The sequence below is a fragment of the Peromyscus californicus genome, unplaced genomic scaffold (assembly GCF_007827085.1).
Source record: "Peromyscus californicus insignis strain IS unplaced genomic scaffold, ASM782708v3 Scaffold_5__1_contigs__length_169319896, whole genome shotgun sequence".
Taxonomy (NCBI): domain Eukaryota; kingdom Metazoa; phylum Chordata; class Mammalia; order Rodentia; family Cricetidae; genus Peromyscus; species Peromyscus californicus.
In genome coordinates, this window is record NW_026294573.1 from 27,528,276 (window position 1) to 27,551,313 (window position 23,038).

The 23,038-nt window shown below is 43.3% G+C and overlaps 1 protein-coding gene across 7 annotated transcripts in view; it reads right to left on the reverse strand.

Moving 5' to 3' along the window:
- The window catches only part of Zmym6 (zinc finger MYM-type containing 6), a 47,866-nt gene extending 25,941 nt beyond the window's left edge, over nt 1-21,925 (reverse strand). The window contains exons 1-4 of one of the 7 annotated variants that reach the window (XM_052715035.1): nt 21,561-21,925; nt 20,220-20,377; nt 3,027-3,093; nt 2,135-2,336 (exon numbers count right to left, since the gene is read on the reverse strand). In XM_052715035.1, coding sequence (XP_052570995.1) covers nt 2,135-2,336; nt 3,027-3,093; nt 20,220-20,309 — 359 coding nt within the window. In that variant the 5' untranslated portion in view covers nt 20,310-20,377; nt 21,561-21,925. Of the gene's footprint in view, nt 1-2,127; nt 2,337-3,026; nt 3,094-20,219; nt 20,378-21,185; nt 21,524-21,560 lie in introns of those variants that run through there. The other 6 variants (XM_052715034.1, XM_052715036.1, XM_052715039.1 and 3 more) reach the window with 6 other exon arrangements.
- Between the last annotated feature and the right edge of the window lie 1,113 nt (nt 21,926-23,038).

Sequence of the window (23,038 nt, forward strand, 5' to 3'; positions counted from 1 at the left end):
TCTGACTACTGTATGCTGCCCCAGGGACCTAGCCCCAGGGGTCCTCACGTGTCACTTCCCCAGTGCTGGGACTGCAAACATTCCCCACTATGCCCATCATTTTTAATTTTTTTAGATAGGATCTCACTATGTAGCCTTGGCTGGCCTGGAACTCACTAAGCAAACTAGGCAGGTCCCCCAAGTTAGAGACCCATTGACCTCTGCCTGTCTCCCATGTGCTGGGATTAAAGGCATGAGATACTGTACCAGCATTTTATGTGGATGCTTGGGATCAAATCAAGTCCCCATGCTTGCAGAGCAAGCTCTTTACCGACTGAGCCATTTCCCCATCCCACATATCTTTATTATTCATAACTATTATATGGTAAGCTATGAAAAGATAATAAAAATTGTCTACATTTTCTAAAATTCACCTAAGCTTAAAAATACATGTGCTTCTACAGGGTGTGGTGGTACAATAGCACTTGAGAGGGGAAAGGCAGGAGGATTCAGAGTTCAAGGTCAGGGACTGGAGAGATGGCTCAGAGGTTAAGAACAATGGCTGCTCTTTCAAAGGACCTAGGTTCAGTTCCTATCACCTACATGGCAGCTCACAATGGTCTGTAACTCCAGTTCCAGGAGATTCAACACTCTCATACAAACATGCAGTCAAAACACTAAAAAAAAAGTCATTAAAAAAATAGTTCAAGGTCATCCAGCTACATACGAAGCTCCTAACCAGTATGGGCTGTCAGACCCTGTCTCACAAAGCAATCATAAAAAGCTGACGGACAGCTTAGCTGGCAGAGATACTTGCCACCAAGTCTGCTAACCTGAGTTGAATGAACGGGACCCCCCCTCCTAGTACAGCCAACTTCACAAGTTGTTTTCTGACCTTGTGTGTGTGCGCATACACACATACACACACAGATAACATACAAGATAAATAAATATAAAAACATTTGTGAACCAATCAATGAAACACCAAATATGTGCTTGCAGATGAAGTAGTGATTCTGAATGTGGTTTCTCACTAAAAACCGTAATACATTATATTTAGCCAGATGTAATGGCACATTATCTATAATTTCAGTACTTGAGAGATGGGGGCAATGAGGTTCACGATTTCAAAGTCTTATGTAAATCAGTTCAAGGCCAGTCTGGGCTACATGAAAACTTGTCTCAAAAATAATCCCAGCACTCAGGAGGCAGAGCCAGGCGGATCTCTGTGAGTTCAAGGCTAGCCTGGTTTATAGAGCAAGATCCAGGACAGGCACCAAAACTACTCGGAGAAACTCTGTCTTGAAAAACAAATACATAATTAATAAAAACCAAACAAACAAACAAACAAAAACAAAACAAATATGGGGCTGGAGAAATGGCTCATGGGTTAAGAGCACTGGATGCTCTCCCAGAGGACCCAGGTTTGATTCCTAGTGCCCACATGGCAACTTACAACCATCTGTAACTCCAGTTCCACGAGACATGAAGCCTTCTTTGGCCTACTCTGGCATCAGGCACACATGTGGTGCACAGACATACATGCAGGCAAAACACTCATATACATAAAAATTAAGAAAACATCATGCACATATTATTATTATGTAATAATACACAATTAAATTCTTTATTAATAAGATCTCATTTATTAAGCATTTATAATGTGCTAAGTTATATGCTAATGCTGCCTCATTAAAATCCTAAGAAGTGTCAAAATATCAACCTGACACTCTGCCTCAATAAATAAATAAATAGATGGATGGATAGATAGATAAATAAATAAATAGGCGAGGCAGTGGTGGCACACACCTTTAATCCCAGCACTCAGGAGGCAGAGGCAGGTGATCTCTGTGAGTTTGAGGCCAGCCTGGTCTACAAATTGAGTTCCAGAACAACAGCCAGGGCTGCTACACAGAAAAACTCTGTCTCAAAAAAACAAAACAAACAAACAATAAAAAAAAAGAAGTAAAGCGAGGAAGCCAGGAATGATAGTACACACAACTTTAATCCCAGCACTTGAGGCAGAAACAGGTAGATCTCTGTGAGTTTGAGACCAACCTGGTCTACATAACAAATTCCAGGACAGCCAGAACTACACAGAGAAACCCTGTCTCAAAAAAAAAGAAAAGAAAGTAAAAGTTTAGGAACCCTGTACTTGGAGCAATGTGTGCAGGTTTTCTTGGGCTGAGGTGACTTGAAGACAGTCGAGTATCTCGTGATGCATTCCGTGGAACAGAAAAGCTGAGCACATCCTGTCTTATTAAGTAGTTTTTTACAACCAGAACAGAGCACATAAGTAGTTGGAATTGAAGAAACTAATGAGTCTGAGCTGGACGACGATGGACCAAGCTGAAAGCCTAGCAACACAATAAGAAAAAAAAAAAAAAAAAGAAAGCAATGTCAGTTTCACCAATGCATATATTTTCAAGGAAAAAACTTGTTAGTTTTTTAAAGCCATTACACTAAGAAAACAATAACCATGCTCCAAAACAAAGAGTTTCAACTTTTTCTTACCACAACCCTTAATAAGTATTATATTTTAGTTAAAAACCAGTTCTCATATACACATATGCCTCAAACTTATGATCCTCCTGTCTCACATTCACAGGTCCTGATTACAGTTGTGTACCACTTTCAGCCACTTGCACACACATGTGCACATATAACTTAACCGAAAGGTGTTTGTTTGTTTGTTTGTTTTTCCAAGACAAGATTTCTCTGTGTAGCCCTGGCTGTCCTGGAACTCACTCTGTAAACCAGGCTGGCCTGCAACTCACAGAGATCCACTTGCCTCTGCCTCCTAAGTACCGGGACTAAAAACATGTTCTACTGCTCCCAGCTAGAAGCAGAAGTTATATAAAAATACATTTCCTTAATACATGTATCACCTTCTGATATAACCTTAATGTCTTTCATTTTTTAAAAGGCCAATGGTGACCAGTTTCCATACTGAAAAATAATCTCTAAAAGAGGAGAAAGACTTCCAGGTAGAGGTGCATCCCTCAGTTCGACCAACTGTAACAAACTTAGCTAGTTTTATTTCTTACCAAGAGAAGTGTCATTAGCTGAAAACACAGCACTAATTTTCAGTTCACTTTCTTGAAGTTCATATTCCTTAAAAACAAGAGAAAGGAGAGGGGGAGAAATAAATACAACAGACATGAATAAACTAGAAAGTCAATTAAAAAACTGATTCTGAGCTGGGCAATGGAGGTACACCCCACTAGCCCTGCACTCAGGAGGCAGAGGTAGGCGGCTCTCATGTGAGTTTGGAGCCAGCCTAGCCTACAGAGCAATTTCCAGGACAGCCCGAGCTACACAGAGATCCTATCTCAAAAAAAAAAAAAAAAATTCTGATCCTGTCACATCCATCTTTTATATATCCTAATCATAGTCTTCTTCATAAAAACCTCAAAAATCAGAATTAGAAGACTAGACACAATCTTTACAAAGACTGTCTTTCAAAATTAGAAAACATTTGCAGTTATACCTATTTTTCAAAAGTAATCTTGATAGATGAGAATATAGTATGTAGCCATTCCAATCTTTCATACTACTTATTTGGATATGTTTGCGTATGTACATGTGTGGGAAAATATGTGCACGTGCACAGAGATACTAGATAAAGTTCCATGTCAGGTGTTTTCCTCAATCACTCTATACCTCACTTATTAAGATAGGGTCTCTCACTCAACAAAGTCGGAGTTCACCAATTGCCTAGACTAAACCAGCAGGCTCCAGCACTGGGATCACAGTCCATGCTCAACTTTTTAAATTTGCCCACATTTTTACTGTAAGAAATACAAAAGATACAACAAAAGGACAAACAGTTTTCAGTTCGGCTTCAATCAATTTATCTGGCAAATAAGTGAATCCAAGGAATAGTGACATCTGAACACTGATTTTGAAAAATCAATGACTTCAAGTTACTCAACAATAAATATCTGTATTTGCATTCTAGCACCCAGTAAAACATCCAGTTTCCAAAGAAGTGATGATCTGCAACCCTCAGAATTCCTCTTGCCACTGCCACAGAATGACCACTGTAGACCTCCCTCTCCAAGGAAGTCTCAGAATTAAGATACCTGTGGGAAGCCCAAACACCCACTACCTGAGCGGTTTGGTGGTGTTTTTGTTTGTTGTTTTGTTTTGTTTTTTTGTTTGTTTGTTTTTTTGAGACACAGTTTCTCTGTACAGCTTTGGCTGTCCTGGAACTTGCTCTGTAGACCAGGCTGGCCTCAAACTCACAACGGATCTGTTTGCCTCTGCCTCCCCATTGCTGGGATTTAAAGGCATTATGTCACCACCACTACCTGGCACCTGAGCTGTTTTTAAAAATGACTTCTAGTGATCAGGTATTTCATATATGGTGTGGTCCTTCAGTGATATTTTAGCTTTTTACCTGAATATTGGAAATCTGATCCCAGATCAACAGACTTCAACAGTGAGTACTTGCACACTACTTATTTCTTACATTATATTCAAGAGTGACATTTATACTTAATATTTAATTGAATATTTAATATGAAATAAAATGAGTGACATAAAGTTTAGATCTCAATTAGTAATTTGTTTGTTTGGTTTGGTTTTTTTGGTTTTTCGAGACAGGGTTTCTCTGTGTAGCTTTGGAGCCTTTCCTGGAACTCACTCTGTAGCCCAGGCTGGCCTGAACTCAGAGATCCGCCTGCCTCTGCCTCCCGGGAGTGCTGGGATTAAAGGCGTGCGCCACCACCGCCCGTGTTCAATTAGTAATTTGTTTTCCCTTTTAACTAAATCTCATGTGACTAGGCTAACCCTGCCTGAACTTCTGATCCTTCAGACTCTAGCTAGAATTATAGGCATGAGGCACCACACCTGGTTTATACAATGCTGAATTGAACCCAAAACTTTGTTCATTTTAGGCAAACATACTCTACCAACTAAGCTAAGGCTTTAGCCCCTAAATTAATAATTTTAGCCAATATATTTACAAGCTCTCCTATCTATTAATGATCAGTGAGATACAAAAATTTCAATGCAAGCCAGGTGGTGGTAGCTCATATCTTTAATCCCAGCACATGAGGGGCAGGCAGAGGCAAGAAGATCTCTGAGTTCAGGGCCAGCCTGGTCTACAGTCTACAGACTGGTCTACAGATCGAGTTCCAGGACAGCCAGTTTGGGGTGGGAGATGGGGGCGGACACTCAATGCAGTCTGCTTATTATATAAAAGTCATCACAATGGGGGCTGGAGAAATGGCTCATCAGTTAAGAGTGCTTCCAACTTTTCCAGAAGGCCAGAATTTGGTTCCCAGTACCACTACTGGGCAGCTTACAACTGCCTGTAACTCCAGTGTGCACATGCACATCCTGCACACACACACAAATTATAAGTTAAATCATCACAAGGAAATCTTTTTTTGTTTTTGTTTTTTTGTTTTTTTGAGACAAGGTTTATCTGGGTAGTTTTGGTGCTTGTCCTAGATCTCGCTCTGTAGACCAGGCTGGCCTCGAACTCACAGAGATCCACCTGCCTCTGCCTCCCAACTGCTGGGATAAAAGGCATGCGCCACCACCGCCCGGCTAGGAAATCAATTTTATCCTTAATATAATTATTTTAAATGTTAGAAAATGAAGCTGGTTGTGGTGGTTTGGTCTATTAATCCCAACACTTGGGGAGACTAAGAAGAGATACCACAAGTTGTTGGCCAGCCTGGGATATATAGTGAGTTCCAGGCCAAGATATGTTGTACAGGGTGAGACTGTCTCAAGAAAAGAAATTTTGGCCGGGCGGTGGTGGCGCACGCCTTTAATCCCAGCACTTGGGAGGCAGAGGCAGGCGGATCTTTGTGAGTTCGAGGCCAGCCTGGTCTAGAGAGCGAGATCCAGGAAAGGCGCAAAGCTGCACAGAGAAACCCTGTCTCGAAAAACCTAAAAAAAAAAAAAAAAAAAGAAAAGAAATTTTGAAAATGTAAGCCTTAAACAACAACAAAAAAAATTGTCAATATAAAGCTGCTTTTATGCTAAAGTCAATTACCTTATTTTTTTTTCTTGCCTAAATGACCTGATATATTTCAAAACAAAAGTTGGGGGGGAGGGTGTCAGACTTGGTTTGCAGCTCAATAAGAATGCCACTGGGTTCCATTCCTATCATCACATAATGTAGGTATGGTCACCCTTGCCTGTAATCTCAGCTCTCAAAGAGGAAGAGATAGGAAAATGAGGTCATTCTTAGCTATAAAGTTTCAGGCTAATACTTATTAAACTATTTATTGATACATGCAAAGAAGTGGAGGCACTATATCACTCTTTCTCCTGTTGTGGGAATTTGTTCCTTTCAGCCAATGGCTTTGAGGTATAAGCCCTAGGGTGTGGCTTTGTCTATGTATGTGACCCTTTAAAAGCTGAGAGAGAAGACTTAAGCACTCTCTTTGGTGGTGAGGACTGGGTAGGTAGCATGGAGCAGCTGCAGTCGGTCCCCAGCTTCCCTGGGCAGAACGGCAGGACTCAGCAACTGGATCAGCGATGGCATCTTCCTTATTCTCTATCAGTGAGAGTATTATCCCCATTTTATACTTTAATAAATTCTTGAGATCATTTAACAGACTCACGTGGTTTCACATATCAAGTGGCGCCCAATGTGGGGCATGAACCTAAGACCCTGAGATTTAGAGTCGCATGCTCAGTCAGGCGGTGGTGGCATGTATTTTTAGGAGGCAGAGCCAGGCGGATCTCTGAGTTTGAGGCCAGCCTGGGCTACAGAGCAAGTTCCAGGAAAGGTGCAAAGCCACACAGAGAAACCCTGTCTCGAAGAAAGAAAAAAAAAAAGATTCACATGCTCTACCAATTATCAGAAAGAATGCTTAAGATTTTAAAATTAGTTTTATCAACCTGTAATATTATCTAATGCTCCTGATATAGCTCCCTAGGGTTTTTGTATTGGGGTTTTCTTCTTTTTGAAGGGGGGGAGGGGGTCTTGTTTGGTTGATTAGTTTGTTTTGAGACAGGGTCTCACTATTTAGCCTTGGCTGGCCTGAAGCTCCCCATATAGACCAGGCTGGCATCAACTCCTAGAGATCCACCTTCCTCTGTCTGGGATTAAAGGCATACACCATCACGATTTATTTCCTGAGTTTTAAATTTTCATTACTTGCAGTTCCTACCACCACATTTCTGTGGTGATATTTTGTTTGCGATCTAACAAATAAAACTAGCCTAAAGATCAGAGTGAGGAACTAAGCCACTAGTTAGCCATAGAGCCAGGCACTGATGGCACACACCTTTAATCCCAGCTCTAGGGAGGTTGAGACAGGCAGTGATATGGCTCAGCGGAGAAAGGAGGGAGGAGACAGGAACTAGGTCTCTTTCAGGCTGAGGAGTTGGAGAGGTAATAAGTGGTGGCTGGCTGCTCTGATTCTCTAATCTTTCAGCATTTACTCTGAAATCTGGCTCCAGGTTTTTATTAAGACCAATTAGGATTTAAGACCAATTAGGATTCATGTTATACATTTCCTGTTCACTGGTTTCAATTTTACCAATTGAAAACAAGCAACCAAGAATGCCTTCGGCATCTTTATTCTGCCTTCCACTCTATCTCCAAACCACTTAGCAAACTCTTACCTTAGGAAAGGCAACCTCTCTAACTAAGTGCTAAGGACTCCTTTCCCTCTTATCACTCCATCCAACCCCCTTACTTTCCTCTCCTCTCCATCTCCACCTTGGTTTTTTCTTCCTCTCTATTATATATTAATATGTTGTTCCTTTAGAAGCTATCACTATTCACCCATTTCCCTCCCTTTACAGTCAAACTTTAAAAGTATTTCATTCTTGGGCTAGTGAAACAGTTCAGATGATAAAGGCACTTGCTGTGTGTACTGATACCAGTATAGTGAGGTATTGCTGTGAGACCTGACCATGTTTTGGGGAAGATTGTGGAAGGGTTTTGGACTCAAAAAGCCATTGAGTGTTAAGAGCTCTGTGGGATGTTCTGTGGGAACTTGGAAGATAATGTTGAGAGCAGTGCAGAGGATGGAGGCCTGACTTGTGAAATTTCAGAGGGAAGTTTAAAGACTCTATTGGGGCCACGTGTTATTTTGAATTAAGAGTTTGTGGTTCTCCTTAGCTGGGGCTGAAGAATCAGCTGTGATTAACAAAATACCAGAACTACTAAAGTGAAACTTTGCTTTACTGGAAACTTGATGCTGGTCAACTGGAGCTAAGAAACCATTGGTAGCCGGGCGGTGGTGGCGCACGCCTGTAATCCCAGCACTCGGGAGGCAGAGCCAGGCGGATCTCTGTGAGTTCGAGGCCAGCCTGGTCTACAGCGCAAGATCCAGGAAAGGCGCAAAGCTACACAAAGAAACCCTGTCTCGAAAAAACAAAACAAAACAAAAAAAAAAAAAAAAAAAGAAACCATTGGTGATTAAGAAGAGACCAGCATCACTGAGATGAAATCTTCTGGGAAGTGTTTCCTAAGCACAGAGAAGTTATGTTCCAGAGGTAGCCAAGGTTGTACCTCATGCTGGCAGCTGGACTTGGTAATGTGTAAGCATCACCCTGGTGGTACTGGTTTTGAAGGCATGAAGGGGTCATGGAAAGCACCTGAGGCTTGGCACTGTGAGAGGCCAGGAGAGATCACTGGTGAAGGTGCAGCCTCAGTGGCAGGTGAAGGCCCAGGACTGAGGGGTCAGGCAGAAAAGTTGAGGCTTGGCACCATGAAGAGAGCCTATGAGAGGTCATTGGTGAAAGCACAGCCCAGCTGCAGCAGAAGACCCCAGCATTTTTAAGATGCCAGAACCAGCCGGGCGGTGGTGGCGCACGCCTTTAATCCCAGCACTCGGGAGGCAGAGGCCGGCGGATCTCTGTGAGTTCGAGGCCAGCCTGGGCTACCAAGTGAGTTCCAGGAAAGGCGCAAAGCTACACAGAGAAACCCTGTCTCGAAAAACCAAAAAAAAAAAAAAAAAAGATGCCAGAACCATGGACGACCAAGACACAGCAGCAGCAGTGGAGTGGAGCCAGTCAGAGCCTAGAAGATGAGCTGTGTGTGCTGAAGTGGGCAGAGATGGACAAGTGACAGAAACCCTTTGGAGGAGTCCAAAAGATTGAGTGGATCCCAGACCTCGGAAGACTGAAATGTGATTTGACTCTGACTGTGCCCTGGTTTTCCCTCTTGAAGTAAAGTACTTAACTGGAGTCCATAGTTGAGAGACTGTGAATTTTAAAAGAGATTGACTATTTTAAAGGGACTGAAAAATTTTTTTTGTTTTGTTTTGTTTTTTCGGGACAGGGTTTCTCTGTGTAGCTTTGCGCCTTTCCTGGAACTCACTTGGTAGCCCAGGCTGGCCTCGAACTCACAGAGATCCGCCTGGCTCTGCCTCCCGAGTGCTGGGATTAAAGGCATGCGGCGGCAGCTACCACCGCCGCCACCGCCGCCGCCACCACCACCACCGCTGCCACCACCACCGCCGCCTGGCAGAACTGCAATTTTAAAGTGTTTGAATTTGTAAAGACTGTGGGACTTTTAAAAGCTATGTATGTTTTTAATGTGAAATCTTGGGGATGAGTAGAAAAGGAAGGGTTGTGGCTTAATAGTGATGTGTTTGCGTGCCAAGTTGACAAGGGATCAGTTATACTGTTTTGTTTTGGGTTTGTTTTTGTCTAGTTTGTGTGTCAAGTTGACACAGCTAGAGTTATCAGAGAGGAAGGAGCCTTAGTCGAGGAAATGCCTCCACGAGATCCAGCTGTAAGGCATTTTCTCAATTAGTGATAAATGGGAGAGGGCCCAGTCCATAGTGGTTGGTGCACCCCTAGGCTGGTGGTCCTGGGTTCTGTAAGAAAGCAGGCTGAGCAAACCATGGAGAGCAAGCCAGTAAACAGCACCTCTCCATGGCCTCTGCATCAGCTCCTGCCTCCAGGATCCTGTCCCGTTTGAGTTCCTGTCCTGACTTCCTTCAGTGATGAACAGCAATAAATATGGAAGTGTAAGCCAAATAAACCCTTTCCTCCCCAACTTGCTGTTCGTCACAGTGTTTTGTCCCCACAATACAAACCCTAGCCGGGCAGTGGTGGTGCACACCTTTAATCCCGGCACTCAGGAGGCAGAGGCAGGCAGATCTCTGTGAGTTCGAGGCCAGCCTGGTCTACAGAACCAGTTCCAGGACAGATTACAAAGCTTTCTCTCAACCCCCCCCCCAAAAAAAAAGAAAGAAAGAAAGAAAAGAAAGAACCCTAAGATACTGTACAAACCTGACGACCTGAGCCATTTCTGATCCCATGATGGGAAGAATAAACTCAGGAAAGCTACCATCTGACCTCCACACACATCATGGCACATACATACCCACACTGACACACATCAATACACATACACAACTTTAAAAACAAATACTTCATTCTTTCTCTGTGGTCTCATTTTGATTCCCTCTTGAATTTAATGCAATCAGGCTAGTAGTTAAGACTATTTTAAAACAGCCAACCATTTCACAATTGCTAATCCAGTAACTGCTTTTAAGTTCCATTACTACTTGGTCTCTTGGCAACATCTAACACAGTCAATGATTCCAACATCTTTGATTTCCTCATTTCATCACTTTTTGTTTTTTAGATTTACTCATTTATTAGAGTGTTCTGCCTGCAAGTATGTCTGTATACCACATATGTTCCTGACAATCACAGAGGTCAGGTAAGGATGTCAGGCCTTCTGGAACTGAAGTTACAGGCAGTTTTGAACACCCATGTGGCTGCAGGGAATCAAACATGGGTCCTCTGCAAGAACAAGTGCTCTTAACTGCTCTGCCATCTTTCTAGCCCTCATTCACTACTTTTTTAAAAATTTATTCTCAGGCTAGAGAGGTAGCTCAGCAACTGTAGACGACCTGAGTTCAGTTCACAACTGCCTGTAACTCCAGCTCCTGGAGAATCTGCACTTATGGTTTCCACAGACACCTGCACTCATATGCTCATTAAAAATACAAATAAGCCGGGCGGTGGTGGCGCACGCCTTTAATCCCAGCACTCGGGAGGCAGAGCCAGGCGGATCTCTGTGAGTTCGAGGCCAGCCTGGTCTACAGCGCGAGATCCAGGAAAGGCGCAAAGCTACACAGAGAAACCCTGTCTCGAAAAAACCAAAAAAAAAAAAAAAAAAAAAAAAAAAAAAAAAAAAATACAAATAAATCTTTTTATAAAGGAAGCAGCCTTTAAAAGATTTAAAAGAAATGTGTTGGGTCTAGATATATGGATCAGCAGTTAAGAACACTCAATGACCTTCCAGAAAACCTGAAGTTCAATTCCTAGCATCCACATAGGCAGCTCACAACCATTTCTAACTCCAGATCTATGGGACCTAGGCCCTCTTCTGGCCTCTGTAGGCATCAGGCATGCATGTGGTGCACTTACATACACACAGGCAAAACACCCACACATGTAAAATTTTTAAAAGTTTATTGTGACGCTTCCACTCTGCCAATTCCCCTTGAACTCAAAGAGATCTGCCTGCCTCTGTCTTGAGTACTGGGACGAAAAGAATAACCACACACCTGGGCTATCTTTTTGTTTGTGTTTTATGATCCAGTGAGTTTCATTAGTAAATATGCAGTAGACAATATCTATACCCTCGTGAGGTCTTTGGCAAAGTTATGAAAGTAGAGCCTTCATAAATTACCTTAGTCCCTACAATATCCACTTTTCTCCTTTCTGTGGCAAAATAGCTGACAGAGTTAAGAGAAGAGGTGTTTACACTGGTTACCAAGGATACAGAGTTCATCATGGTAGGAAGGAATGCCAACTGGGACTTCAATAGCATCTATATCCAAGATTAGGAAGCACAGTAAACTATATGATCCCCAGGACCTGCCCAGAGCAACCTACTTCTTCATCTAGGCCCCACCTCCTAAAGGATCCACACCCACCCCAAAAAGCACCACTATCTGGGAATCAATTGCTTTGAAGGAAACATGCCCCACAGAAGTTCGTGTATTTAAACAGTTGGTCCCCAGTTGGTGGTTCTGTTTAAGGAGTTTATGAAACCTTTAGGAGGTAGAATCTTGCTGGAAAAATCTAGCACCAAGGAAGGGCTTCAGATTTTATGGCCTAGCCCCACTACCTGTTTTCTGTATGAATGACAATGTGACCAGTTAGCTTCCTGCACTTGTCACCATGATTTCCTGACCGCTGCCATGTCTTCCCTAATCATAATGGACTTCACAGTTCTGGAACCGCAAGCCAAAATAAACTCACTCCTTCCTAGTCTTGGTCACAATAATGCTGCATCACAGCAAGAGAAAGGAAACTAATTAGGGGACATTTCACATTTAAACCGTGACTGTGCCCTTTAAAAGTAAAGGCCAAAAGACAGTTCTCTTCCCATGAACTAAAGCTCCATGAGGTCCATATCCTGAAAGTTCTTACTGAACCCACCATGCTGGGGGACTGCTCTGACTTCCACCTTCCAAAGCCATGAGAACAAGTTTCTACTGTTTGCTGGCGATGGAGCTCAGATCATTTATTTAAGATATGCAAAGCCCTGGATTCAATATCACTGAGATATTAGCAAAGCAATGTCTCTCATAACAGTACAAAAGAGACAGAGGCAGATAATCTGCCAGGAGTCCAAAGTCAGCCCCAGCTACCTATTGAAGTCCAGGCCAGCCTGGGCTACAAAATGAGACCACAACTCAAAACAGCAACAACAAACAAAAGAAAGGTTTGTGTAGTTTACTTTTTTTTTTTTTTTTTTTTTTTTTTTTGGTTTTTCGAGACAGGGTTTCTCTTGTAGCTTTGCGCCTTTCCTGGGACTCGCTTGGTAGCCCAGGCTGGCCTCGAACTCACAGAGATCCGCCTGGCTCTGCCTCCCGAGTGCTGGGATTAAAGGCGTGCGCCACCACCGCCCGGCGCGTGCGCCACCACCGCCCGGCGTAGTTTACTTTTTATTTGTTTTTGTATGTGTGTAAGCTGTTGGCACACATGTTCCATGATGAGTATGTGGAAGGAAGAGAACAACTCTGTAAAATCAGTTCTGTCCTTCCAACTTCACATGGGTTCTAGGGACAAACTCAGGTTACAAGGCTTGCTCGGCCAGCCCCTTGACCCACCGAGCCATCGCACGGGTCTGGTTTATAATAATGCTACCAGTCTATGGTAATGTTGTGACAGCAGGATGAAATGACTTAGATAGTACTGTGGTCTGTCCCCTCTGAGACTCATGCTGACATTTGATTCCTAATTGGTATGTTTACATAGAAAAGTTGAAAATTTCATGGAGTCCCATCCCAACACAAAGAACTACAGACAATTAATGACTGTTGGGAGACAGAATTAGCCTCTCCCAGGTATAAGCCCTCTTTTTTTTTTTTAAAGGCTTTTTTTCTTTTTTTTTAATTTTTCATTGGTGTTTACCATGGGTGTTGTGTCCCCTGGAACTAAAGTTAGAGACAGTTGTGAGCTGCCATGTGGGTACTGGGAATTGAACCAGGGTCCTCTGGAACAGCAGTCAGTGTTCTTAACCTCTGAGCCATCTCTCCAGGCAGGCATAAGCCCTCTTATTGGCTGTCCAAAGCAAAGTGGTCAGCTCGGGAACTATATATACACACACAAACAACAAAAAAGGACTCGGGAGGTTGTATTTATATATTTGTGCATACACACACACATACACACTCTCACTCTACAATAAAGAAAAAGAGGCTTTCAACTTGGAGGGGGATACAGGAGGGGTTTGAGGGAGGCTGCCTGGGGAGGGCTAAAAGGAGGAAAGGGAGGAGGAAAAGTGATATAATTCTATTTCAATGAAAAATATACTTTTTCCTTTTAACTGAAAATAGACTTTTTTCATATAATATATTCTGATCACAGTTCCCCTCCCCCAACTCCTCTCAGATCCTCCCCCACCTCCCCACCCACCCAAAACTATACCCTTTCTTTCTCATTAGAAAACAAGCAACTAGCCGGGCGGGCGGTGGTAGCACACGCCTTTAATCCCAGCACTCGGGAGGCAGAGCCAGGCAGATCTCTGAGTTCAAGGCCAGTCTGGTCTCCAAAGCGAGTTCCAGGAAAGGCACAAAGCTACACAGAGAAACCCTGTCTTGAAAAACCAAAAAAACAAAACAAAACAAACAAAAAAAGAAAACAAGCAACTAAAAAAAGAAACAAAAAAGGACAAAACAAACAAAAAAGCCAAAGAAAAAGTACAAGGAGCACAAACAACACACATTTATTTCCACACAGGAACCCCATAAGAACACAAAATGAGCCAGGCAGGGTGGCACATGCTGTAATCCCAACACTTAGGAGGCAGAGGCAGGCAGATGAGCTCAAGACCAGCCTGGTCAACAGAGTTCCAGGACAGCCAGGGCTACACAGAGAAACCTTGTCTCCAAAATAAAGCAAAACAAAAACAAACAGTCCAGAAAAGTATTATGAGATGAAAGACCTCCAAGTATACCACTGAGTTCATTTTGTGTTGGCCATCTACTGCTAGGCATGGGGCCTGCCCTTAAGTCTGGTTTGTTGTGGAATATTACTTTATTTTTGTAAAGATGTGTTAAATTTGTTTCACCTTGCCTGCCTAAGGCACCTAACTGGTCTAACAGAAAGCTGAATGGCCAATAGCTAGGTAGTAGAGGGATAGGCCGGGCTGGCGGGCAGAAAGTAAGTAGTAGGAGGAATCTAGGCTCCAGAGAGGAGAGAGGAGGGAGAAAAAAAGAGAGGGAGAGAGGGAGATGCCCAGGGCCGGCCGGCCGGCCAGCCAGCCAGCTGCCAACCAGCAGCCAGACATGGAGGAAGCAGTGAAAGTAGGGCATACAGAACGAAAGGTAAAAGGCCCTGAGGCAACACACAGATGAAGAGAAACAGGTCAAAGTTATAAGAGCTAGTGGAACAAGCAAGAGATAAGGCTGAGCATTCATAACTAATAACAAGTCTCCATGGCATGATTTTGGAGCTGATGTGTGGTCCAGAGAAAGCCTGCTACAGTGGTTCATATACCCAGTCAAACTCTGCTGGAGAAAACTAATTCTTCCTTTGTGAACAGTTGTCAGTTAGGTTAGGGAGCCTCATATCCACCTCCCCTTTCAGCACTGGGACCCCGTCTGGCTTAGCCCTGTGCAGCTCTGTGTACGCTGCAGACTCTGTGAGTTCGTATGTGCATCAACCCTGTTGGGTCTAGAAGGCCTTGTTTCCTTGTCTTCCATCCCCTCTGGCTTTGACAACCTTCCTGCCTCCGCTTCTGCAAAGTTCCCTGAGCCCTGAAGGGAGGGATTTAATGGACTGAGTGTTCCAAGGTCTCTCATTCTCTGCACACTGTTCAGTTTGTATTTGTTCCCATCTGTGCAGGAGGAAGCTGAGAAGACTCTAACCTATGAGTACAGCAGATTGTTTCAGGAGTCATTCCATTGCTACACTCCTTTAGCAGAGTACTGTAGGATTGTTTTCCTCTAGGTCCATCCAAGCAATATCAGGTATGAGTTGCGTCGCATGGATTGGACCTTAAATACAACCAGATGGTGGTTGGTCACAACTCTTTCTGCCACTGCTGCACCAGTGTGTCATATAGGCAGGTTACCACTGGAGATGGCAGGGTTAGTAAAAAGAAAAGTAGAAAGACATGTGACTCCCACTAACAGTCTTGAGAAGCAGTGGGCCTCCTTGGACGTAATCAGGTTATGAAGACAGACTGGTTTCTTTCTTACAGTACTGGACTACTCAGAATAGGGCTATCCCTTCTGTTTGGTCTGTTCCATACACATTTACTTGCCCTTCCACCTTCCCATCAGGAAATAACACAACACCATATACACTTGCCAGGAAGCAAGCAGTAAGCAGTTCAGTACTGTTAAGAACTAGTTTGTGCCTTGCGGTGGTGGCACACGCCTTTAATCCCAGCACTCGGGAAGCAGAGCCAGGCCGATCTCTGTGAGTTCGAGGCCAGCCTGGTCTACAGAGTGAGTTCCAGGAAAGGCACAAGCTACACAGAGAAACCCTGTCTCGAAAAAACAAAACAAAACAAAAAAAAGAACTAGTTTGTGGGAGGAATGTGGAAGAGTTTGGAACTTTGAGCTAGGAAAGCCCTTGAATACTCAAAGCAGAGATTTAATGTGTTATTATGAAGGGAGCTAGGGTGAGAATGCTAAAATAAATGACCTGACTCATGAAGTTTTAGAAGGAAACAAGGACTCTGTCAGAAACTGAGATGGGCACATTCATGTGATATTTTGGTCAATAATCTGTTTTTATTCTGCCTATGTCCAGAGAACTTAAATGAAGTTGATTGAGTTTAAAGGAAACAGACTAATTTGCTGCTCAGAAAACAGCTATAACTGTGGTGGTTTGAATGAGAATGGCACCCATAGGCTAATAAATTTGCATGCTTAGTCCCCAGTTAATGAGCTACCAGAGGATTAGGAGATGTGGCATTGTTGGAGGTGCATCAGTGAGGTGGGCTTTGAGGTTTGAAAACCCTGCAACAGGCCCAGTATCTCTATCTACCTGCTGCCTGAGGATCAAGATATAAAGCTCTATGCTACTTTTCCAGCACCTTGCATACTCTTCCTGATGACCTAAGTAAAGCTCCAGGACCCATGTCAGTCAGTTCACAATCACCTGAAACTCCAGCCAGAGATCTGATGCCCTCTTATCTTCAAGGACACTCAAACTCATGTGGCACACATGAAGACACACAGACACACACATACACATACACACACACACATACACACACACACACAGTAATAAAATTCAAAATTAAAGCCAGGAGGTGGTGGTAAATGCCTTTAATCCCAGCACTCAGGAAGCAGAGGATCTCTGTGAGTTTGAAGCCAACCTGTCTACAGAGTGAGTTAAAAAAAAATCCAAAATTAAATACATAAAAATATTAAAATTTAATAAATAAAAGAAAAATTTGAACTGAGTGTGGTAGTACACACCTTTAATCCTAGCACTCTAGAGGCAGAGGTAGGCAGATCTCTGAGTTTTCTAAGCCAGCTAAGCCAGCCTGGTCTACACAGAGAGTTACAGGCCAACCAGAACTATACATAGTGAAACCCTGTTTAAAATTAAAAAAAAAAGAGGCAAAAAACACTGAATAAAATACATCTATTACAGCTGGTTATGGTGGCATGTGCCTTGAATCTCAGCACTTGAGAAGTAGAAGGAAGAGGATCAAAGATGTCCTCAACTCCTAACGAGTTCAAAGCCAATTTGGATTACCCAAAACAAACACATAGAATTTTCATTTTTATCTTTTAGTGAACTGCAAATAGTTTCCAGGAGCACACATTAGAAATGGGAAAACTGACCAATGGCAGTGAGGAGGGAAACCAAGGCTAGACATGAGTAGTTTGGACAGCACACTCCAATGTTTATGATTTACTGTATAGGAGGAAACTGGCCGAAGATGGTAGAGTACCTGTCTAGCTTGTGCAAGGCCTTGGGTTCAAGCCCCAGCACTGGGGGTGGGGTGGGGGAGAGGGTGGGTTAATATTACATCTGTAAAGAATAAAATGGCACCACTACAGTGTTTTGAAGGACTGCGTGAGTGAAGGTAGGGCAAGTTGCAAACGGTTCACATGAAAAATAATGAAATGGGGAAATATATTTAAAAAGCAGAACCCACAAAACTTGGCAAACAAATGGTTATAGTGGATAAGGCAAGAGGAACCATTTGCCAACTCAAGGGCACGTAAGCACACTGAAAGGAGAAGCACACTGGAGGCCTCCACCACTCCCTCCACATTCTGCAAACACCACCTTCCAACCCTCTCAGCTCACTGTGACTAGAGCAAAGAAGGCATGGAATTCAAGAGCAACACCAAACCTAGGGGGCATTCCTGTGCTGCAAAGACCCTGCTGTGAGCTGGTGTGAGAAGTTAAATCTTACTTTTTTTGTTTGGTTGGTTTTTGGAGACAGGGTTTCTCTGTGTAACAGTCCTGGCTGTCCTGGAACTCACTTTTTTTGTTTATTTGTTTGTTTTTTTGGTTTTTCAAGACAGGGTTTCTCCGTGTAGTTTGGTGCCTGTCCTGGATCTTGCTCTATACACCAGGCTGGCCTCGAACTCACAAAGATCCACCTGACTCTGCGTCCCAAGAGCTGGGATTAAAGGCATGTACCACCACCCCCTGAATTTATTAATTTTTATTATGTTTAAATACTATTGCTTTGTTTCTACAATAACATCAGTAACTAAAGAGCGTAAAACAAAACAAAAACAAAAAACATGCTAAAGAAAGTAAATAAATTTCTTGCCAAAAGAACTGACTCTCTCGGACTGGAGAGATGGCTCAGAGGTTAAGAGCACTGACTGCTCTTAAAGAGGTCCTGAGTTCAATTCCCAGCAACCACATGGTGCCTCACAACCATCTGTAATGAGATCTGGTGCCCTCTTCTGGTCATACATGCTGTCTACAAAATAAATAAATAAATTGAAAACAAAAAAAAAAAAAGAACTGACTCTCTACAAGTCATTTTTGTTTCTAATCTGTCTTTAAGGAACAGCCACAGTGCTTCCCAGATGCGAATCTGTTTCATGTTACTGTCTCTACAATGAGAACCTGGCATGACAGCACACACTCAGTGGAGAGACAGAGGCAAGAGGAATGGAAGGTAAAGGTCATCCTCGGCGACATAGCAAATCTGAGGACAGCCTGGTGATGAGACTGTCTCAAAAAAATAAATAAACTAGAACTAACCCTATAATGTCTCCTGTTGCTCTTAAAATCAAAGTTCATAACAAGGCTCTATTCTGCATAATCTTCTCAATTCAAGCTACATATGGAGGGGCAGGCTCTCTGAAATATTACTATCTGGGTTTGAATCCTATCTAATGTCTACTAACTAACCCATACACACTGCTTGGCTTTTTTTGAGCTCTGGCATCCTCATGTGTAAAATAAGAATATTTTCATAGATGTGAGAGTGATAATGGGCACACTCTTAAGCAGGCATTGATATTAATAATCATATTAATGCCACATACTATCATATGATACATATCACACATTATACCATCTATTAGTGTAGATAATCATTACCATTTATATATTTGTTTCTTTAACAAAAACAAGTACCACATTTACCATGACCTTTGCTCTTTTCTCATTCAGAATACCAAAAACCTGATTAACCCATCGTCGTAGACGTTTTTTGTATTGCTTTAAAAAAAAAAAAATCATGCAGAGCTAGAGAGATGGCCCAGCTGTTAAAGGCTAGGTTCACAACCAAAAATATAAGAAAAACCATGCAACAGATCATTTGGAAGGAAAGGAGTTTTCTCATAGTTCTGAGGGCTGTAAATTCCAAGACACAGGGGATGCATTTAGTCAAGTCTTCTAAGTCACATTATAATGTGACAACGGGTAGGAGAGTGCCCAAGAATGAACAAGACTGCAAGCGAAGAGCAGCTCAACTGACTTTTACAACAAACTCACTCCTTGTAACGACAGAATCTGCACTTAGGATCATCGCCCCAGCAACACTGCATCAGGAGTTAAGTTCCCAATGAATGAGATTTGGAGCTACATTCAAAACATGACACATGCTGGGCGGTGGTGGCACACACCTTAAATCCCAGCACTCGGGAGGCAGAGCCAGGCAGATCTCTGTGAGTTTGAGGCCAGCCTGGTCTACAGAGTGAGTTCCAGAACAAGCTCCAAAGCTACAGAGAAACTCTATCTCGAGAAAAAAAAAAAAAAAAAAAAACCACATCTAGTCATTTTGGACCAGCACTGAGAATTGAACACAGATCCTCACAGTGCTAGGAATGCACTCTACTGCTTAACTATATATCCCTCAGCCTTCATAGCACTCATCTAACGGATGAAAAAAAAAATCAATTATATCAACTTATAAACCAGAAGCTGTCGACTACCATTTTCTCCAGACAAAAAATAATAACTTTCAATATTTTAAAAGTCAAGAGAGTCGGGCGGTGGTGGCGCACACCTTTAATCCCAGCACTCGGGAGGCAGAGGCAGGTGGATCTCTGTGAGTTCGAGGCCAGCCTGGTCTACAGAGTGAGTTCCAGGAAAGGCGCAAAGCTACACAGAGAAACCCTGTCTCGAAAAAACAAAAAAAAACAAAAAACAAAAAAAGTCAAGAGAGCCAGGTGGCGGCGGCGCAGGCCTCACGCCTTTAATCTCAGCACTCTGGAGGCAGAGCCGGGCAGATCTCTGTGAGTTCGAGGCCAGCCTGGTCTACAGAGCGAGTTCCAGAACAGCCAGAGCTACACAGAGAAACCGTCTCCCAAAAAAAAAAAAAAGTCAAGAGAAATGCTTACCTGTGCATCCTCAGGCTCCTCTTTAATTCTGTCCAGAAGCCCTTGTTGTACCACTGCTTTGTCACATCCACCATCCAAAGGTTCTTTCATTCTAATTGTTTACTCGGAGTTCTCCCTTTGAAAAGGGAGATTTCTTCTTATGATGGACAGCTAGACTCCTAAAACATAAGATAAAGGATTGGTACTCGGATTTTGTTCTCCTTCATGCTAATGTGTTAATAGTTTCATGCTGGAGCATTTGAGCCACAACCCTTCCAGGACTATGACTATTCTTTCTGCTCCTGGGTTAGCTACCTTTCTTCCACTTCCCTAGTGTCTTAGACAAGCACTATGGTCTTTAAACTATGTTGAAGGTTGTTGAGACTTAGACTGGCCAAATGAGCTACGCTCTTGGAGAGTTGGACTCAGTACACTTCCTGATTGCATGGGCATTGACTTGAGACCCAAGTCAGCTTTGATTTCTCAAAGTGAGGCAATTGCCTCACCTTCCCCTGTAAATTGGCCTGCGCTGGAATCAAGAGCCCTTTTCTTGGCGTAAAGCCAGTTCAGAGCCTAAGATGTCATCACAAGTGCACACTAAGTTCCGGTTTGCAAGTGGACCAATTGGACGTTCTGGAGCCTCCATGGAGGTCAGGCCTGTCTTCCTATAAGCCAGTGGCTCTCAACCTTCCTAATGCTGTGACGTTTTAATACAGTTCCTCATGCTGTGGTGACCCCCAACCATAAAATTATTTCGTTGCTACTTCATAACTGTAGTTTTGCTACTGTTATGAATCATAATGTAAATAGCTGAGAACCGCTGCTATAAACAACCTTCCGGTTGTTCTCCAGATTCCCAAACGTACAAATGAAAACATAAAAGTAAAAGAGAAACCTTCGCTAAAGGCCTCTTTCATCAGCCCAAGCCAGCCCTAAGAAACAACGGATTTTTAAAAGCCTGTCGCGAAGCCGGGGTCGAGAACTTACCACCACCTGCCACTGCTCTAACAATATACAGGTGTGTGTGCCTCCTCCGATTGTCGCTAGCTCTCTGACGTTCCCGTTCGCAACCAGAACGCCCCAGCCTGTCCCCAACAGCCAGGGCAGGAACGCAGTGTCAACCGCGGCGTGCGAGCCAGCAGCGCCAGCCAGCCCCAGGGTGCCCGGACACCACCGCAGCGCACAACGCCGCCGCGTCACTCCGCCCACGCCTGAAGGTGCCCGGCCAGTCGCAGGAAATTACCCAGCTCCACTTGCGCCGTCGGGTCACGTGTGGCCACGCCCCGTTTGGACACGTGGTGCGGTGTCCCGCCCACAAACCCAGAAGTCCGGGCGGCCTCCTATACCCCGCCGTACACCCACCTCCAGTCACCTAGCGGCTTCCGAAGGGGCACGAGACTGAGGATGCACAAGAGCACTCAAGGTCCTCAGTGGGGGTCAACAAATTCCTTTCCTGGAATCGCCCGAGGCTTCGCAAGGCAACGCCTTGCTCACTGCGCCTGCGCACTCCTGCTTCTGTCCTAGCCCTAAGGTAATTGGCCGTTCCCAACCGTGATTCCCGCCTTCTTTTTCCCATCATGCCCTAGGCCTGGAGCCTAGTGGCCGTCCCAGCATTCTCACTTCATTTATGGCTGGCTTCTTAAAGAGACAGAGATTGGGGCCATGAAAAAGTGGAAGGAGGAATTTGAAAAAGGAGATCAGGAGTGTTAGATGGCGCTGTATATTCCCTGTTCTATTCTTTTTTTTGTTCTTCTTTTTATTTTTTGAGACAATGTCCTGTGTAGCACTGGCTGCCCTAGAATTTTCTGTAGACCAGGCTGGCCTCGAACTCATAGAGATCCTCCTGCCTCTGTCTCCCGAGTGCTGGGATTAAAGGTGTGGGCCACCACCGATGGGCACTCTGTTCTGTTCTATAATGGCTTCTCCTTAAAAAGATAGATGCTAGAGAACTTAATACTTGGGCATTTATTAATCAAAGTTACTGCTATACAATTATGTATCATTCCACATCATAGTGATGGAAACTCTAATATGGTATAAATTTTTGTCTGGAAAAATTAAACTTTGGGTTTTTTTATCCAATATTGTTTTTGAGATATATTTATGATTTGTGAAACTGTTCTTTATTGTGACTGCTGCATAGTATTTTTCTATATTTATACCCTTATGACTATTCATGATTCAGTCAATATGGCTGATAGATTTTTATTATTGAGACAGCATCTAGCTATATAATACAGATTTGCCTCTATTTGTTATTCATTGTGTTTTCATCCTTCAACATATATGTTGAAATAAGAACTCTCAGGGCTGGAGAGATGGCTCAGGGGTTAAGAGTGCTGACTCTTTTTCCGGAGGACCTGAGTTCAATTCCCAGCACCCACATGGCAGCTCACACCTGTCTGAAACTCCAGTTTCAGGGGACCCTGACACCCATGGCAAAAACACAAATGCACATAAAAATAAAATAAAATATATTAAAAAAAAAAAAGAACTCTCAGAATGACTCCTTAGTTTCGGGAAATGGATGATTGCTGATAGAACTAGTTAAGATAAAACCAGAGGCTGGGGAAATAACTCAGTGGATAAATCTCTTGCTGCAGGAACATGAAGACCTGAGTTCAGATCTCCAGAATTCATATAAAGCTAGACACATTTGTAATCCCAGCATTCCTACAAGATGAGAGACAGAGACAGGAGGCCAGCTAACCTGCAGTATACATACATGTGTGTGCCATATGCATGCACACAGACACAAATTGTTTTTATTTTTATTTATTTTTTTTTCAAGACAGGGTTTCTCTGTGTAGTTTTGGTGCCTGTGCTGGATCTTGCTCTGT